General features: G+C 41.4%; 1 protein-coding gene across 2 annotated transcripts in view; it reads left to right on the plus strand.

Moving 5' to 3' along the window:
• The window catches only part of LOC122799515 (TRIO and F-actin binding protein), a 3,126,988-nt gene that overhangs the window by 2,395,956 nt on the left and 717,324 nt on the right, over positions 1-13,708 (plus strand). For both annotated transcript variants that reach the window (XM_044068636.1, XM_044068645.1), the window contains exon 26: positions 5,518-5,607. In XM_044068636.1, the coding sequence (XP_043924571.1) occupies positions 5,518-5,607 (90 nt within the window). The remainder of the gene's footprint in view (positions 1-5,517; positions 5,608-13,708) is intronic.

A 13,708-nucleotide genomic window follows, 5' to 3' on the forward strand; every position in this document is an offset into this window, starting at 1 on the left:
GATGGATGAGTTTTGTAAAATGGAATTAACAGTTTAATCTGATCAAGAAGAATCCGACCTTTATCCGTTTTAGGATTAATACCTTAGGTTGTGCAGTTACAAGAATCGCATCTAGACGATCAGGAATATCATGCAGGGGGTGTCTTCATCATTCACAAGAAACTGCATTTCTAACAAATCGTCTGATCCACGCATTAAGGAATAGCTAGTAGATGCTGCCAGGTGGAATGGAACCAACATTACCATTTTGATGGGCAGTGCTGGAAGATACATTACTCCCTCTTGAATGGACTTGAAAACATTCATACCATGGTAAACTTGTAACTTAACTGCTTAGGGTAACTAGAGCAACCAAATAGCCTTCTGTGTCTGCAACCCCACAGCAACACACAGTAATGTGACACGCTAATTATGAGCGGAGCCATCTGCACTGAGCCAGAAGACATAATTTATGAATTTGGCTCCAATTTACCCTCCCCCAGTCACCCCCTTAGGAAAACCCCTCAGCCATAACTCCCCCAAGTATCACTAAGGAACATGCCCTAAGTGGACCAACTCAAGGCCGAAACCCTATATGCAGTATCCTACAGACTGATGATAGATGATCTATGCCTGGCTACAAATATGCTCTGACCCTTAGCTGGTGAACCTGCTGCACATATGCAAAACTAATAATATCAGAAATACTCAGTCTAGGGTCTTAAACCTCACCTGCAGTATAAGTAGGGTATGTTGGTGCTACATGTTGTCCCATTGTACTCATCCCTCATTAGACCCATTATAGAATACAATGCCCCATTTGGTATGTACCTCTCAAGATATCTGCAACAACTGGAAAGGCCGCAGAAATACCTCACTAAAAGCATCACAGGCCTAAAGCAGATGCCCTATGCTGACAGCCTTAAAAAACTCCAGCTGTACACCGTCGCATATTGTCTACTCGGGGGCGATCTCTGCTTAACATACAAGGCCATGTCAAACCCAAAGCTGTTGGTCATGCTACATTTAAAGAAATCCCAATCCCTCAGAGCCACACGCTCCAGGGATCTAAACCTTGTCATCACAATAAACAACATGCTGGAGGGATAGGTTCCTGACCCAGAGACTCCCCAGACTCTGGAATAGACTGCCCATACATGTCAAGCAGAGCGGCTCCTTGGCCGTCTTCAAAAGGAACCTTGACGATTGGATGGGAGAAAGGAAATTCACCCTGGGGATCATGTCAGTTGCCCTGCCAGACAGGGGTCCAGGGAAGTAAATAGTGTGGGAAGAAATAGCCAGGGAATTGTTATGGCTAGGCTTGTATAGGCCCTAGGGCCGGTAGCCTAGTACCAACCTCTGAATATCTATGTGTCTCAGAGACTGCCCTTTGTCTGGAACATGATTCTCATCCATGTGAAGCACAGTTCTTACCTAACCAAATTCAAGCACAGTCTGGACTAGTGTCTAAGGAACTGGAAGTTTATCCCGGGTGTGACACCTATGCCTGTTTTGGGCAGTGGCAGCTTGTAAATGTTTGACCACTCATCATCCAAACCTGTATCCTACCCCAAAAAAATAACCTGGAGTATCAACTCATGTCATGTACATTTGGGAAAGCATGGCAAGGTTTAAAAAGGCCCCTTGGGCCTAGCAATCAACTATGAACCTTTAATGAACACAGTTAACTAGGAGAAGGGAGGCAGAAAGCGTAGACAACATCAAATCACAATTCTTAGGTCCGGGTTTTAATGTTTAAGCTTTTAATATAATCTGTTTATATTACAGGTATATTGTTATCCAGTATTAATCTAAGTTAGAAATGTGTGTGCCAGGTTAGTTTGTGTTATGCATTGATTGTGCATTATGGAAACCAGTGTATACTTATTCCATTTCTATATCACTGTTGAAGTGTTTTATTTTTGTGTAATGTTGTTGTTGAGCACATATTTTCCTTGTGTAGGATCTGACCACTTCTTTTGTTCTGTTACTTTTGTACATTAAACTTTATGATTTAACTCCATCTTTAGTGTATGTGTTGTTCTTTGCTAATAGCTTTTTATTGCAGTTTTTATAGTTCTATTTTTAACTTTGTGATGGTCTGCTGAGTACTTAACTTTATAAATGATGCTCATTCTGCATTTATGGGTTGAGTACATTTTATGTAATTTCTACTTTTGCTGGCAAGAAAGTTGTCAGTGACACTTCAGATTAAAAACAGAAAACATGACAATTGCATGCTCCTCTTACCCGACATGTGGAAAATTTTTTTGTATGCTTCTTGTAAGCATATTCCAAAACAGTGTGTACATATATGCAGCCTTCTATGAGTTACAACGTATTTTTACATTTTGTCTGTCCCTTTGCTTGATGACCTGAGGTAAAACTGTAAAATGTTCATTATTTTCTCACTCTCTGCTTAATGACTATATGGCTGCTCACAACAGTGCTGCCCATTCATTCCGTTCTACATGAACGCTGGCTTTGCCATGGCCATCACACAGAGGCAAATGTCAGCCAAACCTTCCTTTGTGCATGTTTTTGCAACACTGAAGGGGGTTCACAGTGAGCACTGTATGGAGATGTCACTCTGCTGGGAGATGTATCCTAGTAAAGCATTCATTATCTGTTTGTGAAATCAGGTCTTTGGTTTCCACCAAGGGATTCATTATGGTACACCCCCCCCCCCCAAAAAAAAAAGACAAGCAGGCAATGCTTCATAATTCCTGTCCATCAAAACCTGGATTCTGCAGTACCTGGGACATCTGAGATATAACATTGTCTGCTTCCTGCATTGTACAGTTCCCTCATTAGTTTGTGACACCAAGGCTTCTTTGTGTAGGCTGTTATATGCATCCAGTACCCATTCTGTGAAAAAAATATTTCTTAATACACTGACTCATCCTTTGTCTTTAGATTATTTTGCCTCTTTTAATGAAGGGATGGTAGTCTTGGATTGTTGACCCCCTTTTGTAGTCTATCTTCCATTTACTGTCAAAAAAGCATACATTTTCTATCCAAAACTATACTTTTATGTCTAGACTTAGGACTAGTGTCAGCATAGTTGACAGGTTTCTGTCTTAATTTCTCATGTTCTACATTTTTTGTCGCAGGAAATGTTATGGTTCCACTTCACCATTTAGTCTCTTTTTTGTGGTAGACTGATGGACCTGGCTCTCAGCCCTTTGGATGTTCCCGTCATGATCCAAAAGAAAAGAAAGGTTGCACAGGAGGCTTTGGTCTTAACTCTGGCTTCCTCTTTGCCTTGGCTGTTGGAGAGTTATACCTCTGTCGATATATCTGGTTCATCAGAGCACTCATCAGTTTCTCTCAGTCCCTCTGGTGCTGCTCTGAGGAAGTCACTAAGGACCAAGAGTTAGATACAGCTTCTGTGGCTGTCCTCTTCTGGCAGAGTCCTATGTGCATTGGAGGAGGAGGGAGTGGAAGTTGATCCTTGGCAGTGCCACTCTAAGGCAACTGATTCCTGCAGAAGGGACCATTATTAAGGGTGTTGTTTATCTGTAGGGGGTCCCAGGAAAAGGAAGCATAAACTTAGGAATTTTTCTTCACCTGTTTCCCCATAAGCTAGGGCAGACAAGGAGGATTGCCTGGATTTTGCTAACAGTGACAATGTAATGTAATATTATATGAACAACACTTAATATCTCTTCACTTGCACTACACAGAGGCTAACTATTAGTGCAGTTGGATTGCCCATCATATAACCTTTAAGATGAAATCTTTCAACAACTCCCGCACCATGGTTTTGGAATTATTAATGTAAGTATGATTAGGCAATATTAGACACTGCAGAAGTGCCTGGGGGCATCATTAGGCTTTAGTCAGTTAAATCAAACTCATCACAGTTAACTTCACCAGTGTTATAGAAATCCAGCTTTGTGTTCTTAACTTGTTTGACTGCGTTTCCAGTAGCTCTAGGGCTAGCTCTGAAGCAGCTCTGCACCTTTTGGCTGGTATGTATACACATATATACATATATATATATATATATATATATATATATATATATATATATATATATATATATATATATATATGTGTGTGTGTGTGTGTGTGTATATATATATATATATATATATATATATATGTGTGTGTGTGTAATATATATATATATATATATATATATATATATATATATATATATATATATATATATATATACATGGACTTCTGATTGCATGTCCAAATATGGACTTGTGATTGCATGTCCAAATATTCCATTTTCCTCCTGTTCAGTTACTGTAGAAAGATTATATTGCCTGATGACCTTAAATTGGCTCCCAAAACAGAATAAGAAACATCAGTTTTTTGTAATTCATATAAACACATTACAGATGTTTTCTAAAAATACAAAAACTTACTGTTTCTTTCCTGTTACTTGGGCCTTGCTTATTCAAGGAGATCATTTCTTAACTTCATGAACATGCATGGGTTGGTTGCCTGCATCTATTACATTTAGCTCCGTTTTACAATGCCATGGATTTCTAATTGCAGAGTTGCTGGCTTTACTGCAAAGCCTTGCCGTTTGGAACACTTTGCAGTGGTGGCTTTTCCTTCCGTATAAAAGTGATTTGTATAGTGTCACTGTTCTACTCAAAATTCTGTTAAACAGTTTCATACTGAACATGAATGCTACTCTTGCTTAGGTTGGCTACTTGTACATCCCAAATTACACCTTGCCACATTACAAAGAATGGTGCTCCATGGTTGTGAAGGCCAGTACTTTTCTTTCCCAGTCTCTGTTAGAAGTTTTGCAGAAACTAGGCAGTCTCTTTATGAAATCAGTTAATATACTTTACATGACGACATTGCTAATTCCCAGGAAAGTCTGACATGTTATTTGCATTTCAGCCTTGGTGTACTGTTAAATGGGCAGAACACAGGGCAGTCTTCGAAGGGGATGCAGATAATGCCAGAACATCTGTCAAATGCATATTTCAGGCATCCTGTAAAGTCTGTATTCTTGGATTTATTACTGTTCTCCCTACACTAAGTTTTGCATGAAGTGTTTTCCTGTGGACTGCCTAGGGCACATAGAATAAACTGTTCAGATGACTTTGGCGGCTTTGGTTCATAGCTGAAGTTTAGTCTGACTTGTAAGCCACACTCTTGTCCCTTATGCTTGTATGGATTGACAAGAGTTAGCATACACTTTTTTCAGAAAATGTCTGAGGTTATGCACAACTCTTTGCTTAGGAAAAAGGCACTGGTATTGGTGAGTTTATGTTGTAGAAGCAAAGCAATTCTGTATTTATACGAGTCGGTAAATGGTAAAAGAATTCTCAAAGGGTTTGACTCTGGTGTAGAAGTCCTAAAGGAGAATAGATAGAACAGTAATTACTGTTAATTTTGACTTTATTGTCTTTTATTGTTAAATGGACAGGTACATTTCTTATGGGTTTGTCTTACTCTGTCTTCAGTCTTGAAAACAAGTGTATAGAAATGCTATATTTCCTTCCATGGACCATTGCTGTGGTTTCATCTACTATACTTCCATTAACTGTTCTTTCTTTCCAGGCTGATGACCTTGATGGTGAAATTGACCTAATTTCTTGCAGTGATGTGACAGAGTACCAGGTTCAGCGGAATTATGGTTTTCAGATTAATGTAAGTACCGAATCCCTGTATTGTTTTAGGAGCAAGTGTGGCACGACCTGTTTGCTAAAGGCAGGCTGTGAACATTTCTGCCTTTGGTGAAGTCACAAGATCTTAACCTGTTAATGTGTCCACTTCACTTAACTTGTATTCACAAATTGGAAAAGTGACTCTGGCTTTGTGTAAACATTATTTTATACTGAATGTTTTGGTGCGAGAGTAATAAGCACATTTAACAAACTAAGGCAATTAAAAATAGAATTTAGATTACAAACCAGTATAATGTATTCTACTTACATATGTTCAAAGCAGAGAGAGATAATGTAAGCAAGCCACCATATTCTGTAAAGCACTAATGAATCTTGGAAGTAACAAAACTTTGTCAAGTATCTTAAATTCATTATTTGTTGTTGCCTTTCGGCTTTTCCCGGTTAGGGGTCGCCACAGGGGAACTCCGGTCCACTAATGATTGGCAGTAGATTTTCACGAACACCGAGGTGCCAGCTCGATGTTCAACCTTCAACGAAGGCACGCCCATTTACGCATGTCTTTCGAACGCCCACCCAACCGTGGGGAGGACATGCAGACTCCACACAGAAGGCACTCCCCACACTCCAGCCGAGAATCGAACGGGAGAACCTCTTGCTGTGTGGCAACAACACTACCGCTGCACCACCGTGGATGTACATAAATTTATTTCTTCTAAATGGCATTAAAATGACATTAAAAATACATCTGTGATATGTAACATAGCTCAACTCCTCTTTTCTCAAATATATTCCCAACAACACTCAAATCATTTTATAAAATGTTAGATATATTTATTTATTTTGTATTTATTTTACCCAGGTTTCACTTTTAACTATTTTTAATGAAGTCCTAGAAAATCTTGACCTAATCAAATCCCCCAACAAGGAAGTCCTATATCATAAGGTGTTCAAAAAAAAATTCAGATGTATTTCTGAACCACTCACACACACATTGATGTTAACTTTTTAACTGTCCAGAATTTGCCCCTCCCAGTTGGAAGCATGTTCACTTTATACCACTCCCAAAAAATCAACTCATGAAGGGATCCAACAGGTTTTAAGCCAGTTGCTATTATTTTCACTTCTCAATAACATTGATAAAAAGTGCTTAATTATACAACGACCCCCCCCCATCAATATTCCAAAACATTCACGCTGATTGGTCAGCGTGCACGTTGTAAATCAAAGACTTATACTAATGGAAAAAGGTCCGGTCGCCCGGACTTTTTCCATTAGTACAAGTCCTTTTTTTTTTTTTGTTTTTTACAGCAACGGAGAACGCAAGATCTCCATTGCTTTTTAGAAACCGTCTCGCTATGTTAAAGGAGTTTAACATAGCGAGACAGCTTTAAAAAAAGTAACGGAGATCTTAATTTCTCCGTTGCTTTTTTTAAAGCTATCTCGCTATGTTAAACTCTTTTAACATAGCAAGACACTTCGTAAAAAGCAACGGAGATCTTGCTTTCTCCGTTGCTTCCACCCACAGCTCTGATGTACTGTGTAAGCATATGCATGCGCAGTACATTAGAACTGCCGCAGAATACCAGACAGCTGTGGAAGGGCAGCACGGAGGCATTATACAATGCCATTATTTAAGAAAAGTATTTTTTTTGTTAAATAATGTCATTGTATAATAGCAATAGCCCACTGCTGGGTGTGGGTAATGCTGGATTTACCCACAGTTGTCTTTGTTCGGCCACTCGGGCTTTGCCCTCGTGACCAAACCACACCAACCGTGGGTAAATCCAGCATCACCCACACCCAGGCGTGGGTTATTGCTTAAGTAACTGATTTAATAGATAAACAGATCCTTCTCTCAGATAATTTCATGGGTTCAGAACACAATTTAAGAGCTTCACTGCTGTGTACTCATTAACCATTCTAATTGACAACAGTATGGAACAAGGACAAAGAACAGGAGGCATTTTCATTGAACACAGGAGGGCCTTTGAAAACTATGGATCATAATTTGGTACTGTCTTCATTTAGAAAAAAAAAAACAGGATTTGGGGGAGGAAGTAGTAAAATGCTATATTCATATCTGTGGTACAGAATTTTCAAGGTCTTCAGTAATAACGATTGATCGTATTCTAGAACATATAAAACAAAGGTAGCTCAAGATGTAGTTCTAGTACTGTTTTCATTTTGTATTTAAATAACCTAGCTTCAGTTCTTCCTTAACTAAACACAGCACTCTGAACAGATTATCTTGTACTTCTGCAGCCCAACTACAGTAGAAAACCACTTCAAAAGCCAGCTTCCAAATAGATTTCCAGTTGGCATTGAATTGGCTCTGGAATTCAAAACTGTTAATTAACTGCAAGAATTCAGCCTGTATGCTCTTTGGTATCTTCAAAAATAATCCAACACTCCGTCATTAACAATAACATTAACATTAACAATAACAATAACAATAACAATAAAAGATGTCAGAGTTACCAGTACCCCTTTACCCAAAATTAATCAGCAGAACATTTAAGTTTAAATTTACATCCTTTAAAATCTAAAATTCTCTCCACACACAGAGTTTTTAACAGGTGAAGTTCTGCAGTGACTGAACCTCGTCTCCTGATTTACTAAATGTGTAACCACTGAAGCTAGAAGGACTATTGGAGTAGGTATGGTAATCCCACAATTACAGTGCTGCCTAGCCCTGAACTCCTTAGAAGATATGGCTAATCTGCAGTCTATAACTGATTTGATATTGGAAGTTCCAGCTTTATTATTTCAAGGACCAAGACCAGCAGGACTTAGCCTGAAATCTAAAGCTTTCAAAGGCTGCCAGAGGCCCTCCATTTTGTATAGAATACTCTGTAAGTTGGGACCCTACTATAGATCTTATAGATTATTGTTTGAAATGGCTGAAAATCTTTCAGGTTTCAAGAAATGCACTGTGTGTGAGCGTAAGATCCCTCTATCTGATGCCCATGACTCGTGTATATTGTTTAACCCCAGGGTGTTGATCGATTGTAAGAACAAATTGATTTTGAAAGGACTTCCTCCAACATTTTTTTGTGAGTCACTGGCTGGAACTCAACCCTACAAGGCAGATAAAAAAAAGAGTACGGAAAGCCCAAACCAGAACTATCTTGATCTCTATTCCTCTTCCTGATCTGATCATGGAGCCAGCCCAGAAAATCCTGAAACAGATTCAAAGACCAAATCCTCGGATCTGACTGTTTTAAGATACAAGGTCTACTTCATTTTATCCAGTTCGTTTAGAGCTGAAACAGATCCCTTGGATCCAGAATGCATCTTCTCTGGACCCTGCCCCTCTTGACTACCATCCCCAATTTTAGTGAGATGCCATTACTCTAGGTACCCTTCAATGGCCTTTTATTCCCATTCTTCCAGAAGTCTTACAGAGGCAGATGTGGATAGAATGATGGGGAAGTTTCTGTCAGCCAAATTTAGATGGAAGTTTTCCCAGCTCCTACCCCTTCTGGTCCAGAGACCTTTACCAGTATTACTGCACCCATCAGATCCAAAGATTGTTGTATCTTTGGCTCCGATACCTTCTCTGAGTGGACCAGCTCCAAGCATATCTGAGCCAGATGACTCTTGAAGTTGAAGACTTGTTGTCAGATCTGAGATGTTAGAGTAGACTCCAAAGTTGTTGGAACCATCTCAGCATTAGACAGCTTGGCTCTGACTTGCGTCTTAGATGGATTGCCTTTGGGTCAGAGGGAGATGTTCCAGAAGCATGTCTTCTTGTCTCCATTGGCATCCTTCTCCTTGGGGTAGTCTGCTTTTGAGTTGCTAGACAGAGGGTTCTTTTCTAGATGATAGACGACTCCCTCCCACCTCAGATCTTCCTTATGGGTCCCATATGTCATTGTGCCTTGTGCCTCAACACTCTACTCAACAGGGATAACCAGCCCAAACTCTACAGGCTCCCCAGCAGGGTATACTTATATTTTCTGATATTTTCTCCAGAGCATCCCATCAAAGAAGTCCCTAAGAAGAGAAGGTGCAAGAGGAAGCACTTAGACTCTCCTCAGAAGTCAGTCACAAAAGATACCATGGAGTGGTTGGTTTACCGATATCCTTTCCCAAGTGGAATCTGTATTCCTGGAGGCATTTTGGTCTGGCCAATCTACTTCCTGGGTAACTCCACCCACCAATGAGCTCATTGATTTGATCTCTTGGTGTGCATGGAAGGAACCTGATTTTGTTGAGCCAGTCCCTAAGAGATCAGATAGAGTCCTGACACCATTGAAGGGAAGAGAGTTTTGGAGCCAAGGAACACCAGTAGATGCCATGGTCATAGAGGCAGCCACAAAGAAAGAACTCTCAGAGAAGAGTTCATCTGTTTACCCCCTAAAAGGGAGTCTAAGGTGTTGGACAGATTTGGGAAGCGCGTTTATGCTTCACTGACTTTCGCACTTAGGTTGCTGAATTATTTGCAGTTCACCAGATTTCAGAGGGATTTGATTAAAAAACTCTCCAAATCCCTCTCAGGAACAATAACTGCTGAGACACAGACTTCTGTTGCCTCACAGTTGGCTACCCTACAGTTCATTTCAAATTCGTCCATGAGGTTAATTTCACATGCAGCTGAAGGTACCTCAAGGGTGGCAGGTTCAGGCATTTCCATTAGGAGACATGCCTGGATGCGCCCGTCTGATTTTGCTGAGCCTTTCAAGTTCTCCTCCATCGGTGCACTCTTTGATGGAAGTTTTTTTTGTTTGGCCCTAAAGTTAGATGCACTCTCCAGGTGTGGGCAAGATGGTAGGACCCTGTCCACAGTGGGCGTATATTTTTCGACTCTTCAAAGAACCTTCTCTAGGAATCAATGAGGTGGTCGCAAAATGTGGTTCAGAAAGTCCCAGGGTCCTTTCCATGATCCACATGGAGATAATTCCCCCAGGAGCAGAGGGTAGAACTCTAACAGAAGACGCCACCCATGTGGCAGAGGAGGCCTGCAGGACCAGGGGTACAGAGATTCCTTTTCTGACAGACCCTTCCAGTGCTCCTACAAGGAGGCCAAATTGTCCATCTCTGGAGGCAGTCGAGGGGTCATCTATTCCTGCACCAGAGAGCCTAGCTAGACATTAAATGGGTGCAGAGGATTAATTCCAGAGGTTATACAATTCCCTTTTCCCTACCCCCTCTTTCAGCAGTAAACAAAATTCTGATATTCCATCCAGTCAGAGGAAAGCAGCAGTTTTAGAAATAAAAAAGCTGATAGAAAAAAAAAGTCATCCAAGAGGTCTCCCCAGACCAGAAAGAATCCGGAACTTACTCAAGAATCTTTTTAGTGCCGAAGAAAACCGGGGACTATAGACCAAGTTTGGATCTTTGCAATCTGAACAAATTGGTTCAGTATACAAAGTTTCTGATGGTCACGGTTCAGTCTGTTTTGCCTTTCCTGCACAAGGACGACTGGCTGTGCACAGTAGATCTTCAGGATGTGTACTCCCACATACAAATGAACACAGTATTCAGGAGATACCTGCTCTTCTGGCTGGGAGCCAGTCATTACCAATTCAGAGCATTGCCCTTTGGCCTAACCACAACCCCCCCCGGGTGTTCACCAAATGTATGGCAGTAGTAGCAGTTCATTTGAGACTGCACAGATTCCAAGCATTTACTTACATGGACGACTGGCTTATAACTGCTCCAACCACTCATCTGTTGATCAGGGGAACAGATTATGTACTCCAGTTGTGCTCTTACCTAGGCGTTACCATCAGCCTCAACAAATCTCAGCTAAGTGCTAGAATTCATAGGAACCTTTTTCAATATTGTATCAGTGACAGCTTCCCTTCCCTTGCCAAGGGTATAAACTATTTGATTTCAAGTCAAAAAGATAATTCAAAATTCCTCACTATCAGCCCAAATGATTCTACAAGCTTTAGCGTCAATGTCTACTGCCATAGTTCTGGATGTCCTTCTATTCCTCTCTTGCAGTATTCATGACATAAGGGAGTTGTCTGCCAAGGGGATGACCCAACATTGACCAGTATATGAAAGTCTACCTAGGATGTGTGATACATCTGACATAGGCCACCAACAGACAGCTGTAAAAGAGATGTACATGTGCATCACCCTCAGAGCTTTTTAGCCACGTTGGTTCGCCAGTCCCAGATATCACTCTGCTGTCAGAATCACTGATTTCTAAGATAAGTGCCCATTGGTGATATCTTTTTGTTTTTTGCTACCTTTCTTTTCTTTACTGAGGTTCATGTCATCCAGGAAAGGGAAGTGTGACTGTGGAAGACAGATTCCACATAACGATGGTCATACTCCGTTCCTTTTTTACCTAGTTCCTCAACACAACCACAAACGTTGTTCAGTCTACCAGTCCTTTGTACCCAAGTTAGTTATCCTCCCTCACAATCTACCTAAAAAACCAAAGCCTTAAGCTTCTAACAAAGAGCGTGATGGATTCCCCTCAGGACCTAACGACCGAGCTTGTAAAACGTAAGACCAAAAAACATAGGCCTGAGACTGAAGCTGCACCTCTCAAGTTGGATGTATCTCCTGAAGAGCATAAGAGCTTGGATGCCCTTTGGACAATACTGCTCTTTTTGGGAAACCTAATTCTTGTCCTACCCTGTCTAAAGAAGGAGCTCCAGTGGTGGATTAAAAAACTCTAAATCCAGGTCTCCCCATTTACCCTCTGCCACCATCTCAGGTCCTACTCACAGATGCATTGGACACTGGTTGGGGGGTGAACCTGGACCTCCACACAGTTGGAGAGTGGTTGTCCTTCCAAATGGACCACATAAATGTGAATGAAATGAGGGCATTACTTTTTGCCCTCCAAACCTTCCAGTCACTTATCAAACCAGGGACATTGCGTGTACATACAGACTACATGACAGTCTTGTGGTACATAAACAAGCAGGGGGTACCAGATACTGTCTCCTGTACAGACAAGCCATACAGGTCTGAGATCTAGCTCGCCTCCTACAATTATCCCTCCAGGTGGTTTACATCCCCTCAGCCAAAATGCTGTGGTGGACACCCCAAGCAGATCCAGAACACAAGCCCATGAATGAATGCTTCACAGGGATATATTCCTGGACAGTGTTTACCAGTGGGGTATTCTAGAGATAGACTTGTTTGCCTCCAACATGAACAAACAACTTCCTCAGTTTGCGTCAGAGAATACCTTCCTTAGGCATGGAGAGCGGATGCCCTTTCAGTCTCCTGGAAGGGGAAATTCCTATATGCATTACCTCCCCTTTCACTCATTCTGAAAGTTCTGTTGAAAGTACAACAGGAAAAACCAAAACTCTTGCTGGTAACTTCCTACTGGCCAAGACAACATTGGATGTTCTTCATGTTTCACTGTTGCAGTCATCACATTTGGGTTATCCCTGCCAGAGTAGCCTTTGGCCAGCCTGAATACCAGAGGCTTAGTATTTCTGCGTCGGTTGCTGTCGCTTCAGGACTGATGTCAGGTCGTCAGTAGTATAAAGTAAGGCAGCCAACGCCATTACATCAGTCTTTCTTGCCATGGAGCTTGAAGCAGAAGCAGTTTGCACGAGTGCTTGTCAGCCGCTACCTGAGTTTCATCTACCGAATTGAAGCTGAAGTCTTCTAAAGCTAAGTACCCTGTTGGGGATCCTTTTTTCCTTGCACTAACCGATGTCAGAAAAAGTTTAACAATTGTGTCTCCTGTGGAAAGCAAATACCACACCAAGACTTTCATTCCTACTACATCATTTGCTTAGGCCCAGACCACAACATCCCTCACTGTTGCTTCTGTGCTTTGTTCAATGCCAGAACTATCTGTTGTCGGACCCTTATTGTAGCTAGATATTTTCGCTTACACTCCTCAAACTCCGATATGGCTTCGGTAAGTCATCCTGCAGCAGATCTTCTGAAAAAAATAAAGATAAAGACAGAGATAGACCGCACAGGTCCAAACCTACCAACGGCACTGCCGTTAAGTTAGTCATCAGTTCTCCGGTCCTCAGTGAGGCGCTTTCACAGCCCCATGATGCCCGCTTCTCTGGATTTGCAGGCTGCTACAGAGACCCTTCCGGAGTCCGGTATGCTGCAAACTCTTCTTTGACTAAGGATCCTGCAGTCGTCTATAACTTGGATGCATCTGGAGCCGCTGAGCAGGC

The sequence above is a fragment of the Protopterus annectens genome, chromosome 1.part0 (assembly GCF_019279795.1).
Source record: "Protopterus annectens isolate FY-2018-M chromosome 1.part0, PAN1.0, whole genome shotgun sequence".
Classification (NCBI taxonomy): Eukaryota; Metazoa; Chordata; order Ceratodontiformes; family Protopteridae; genus Protopterus; species Protopterus annectens.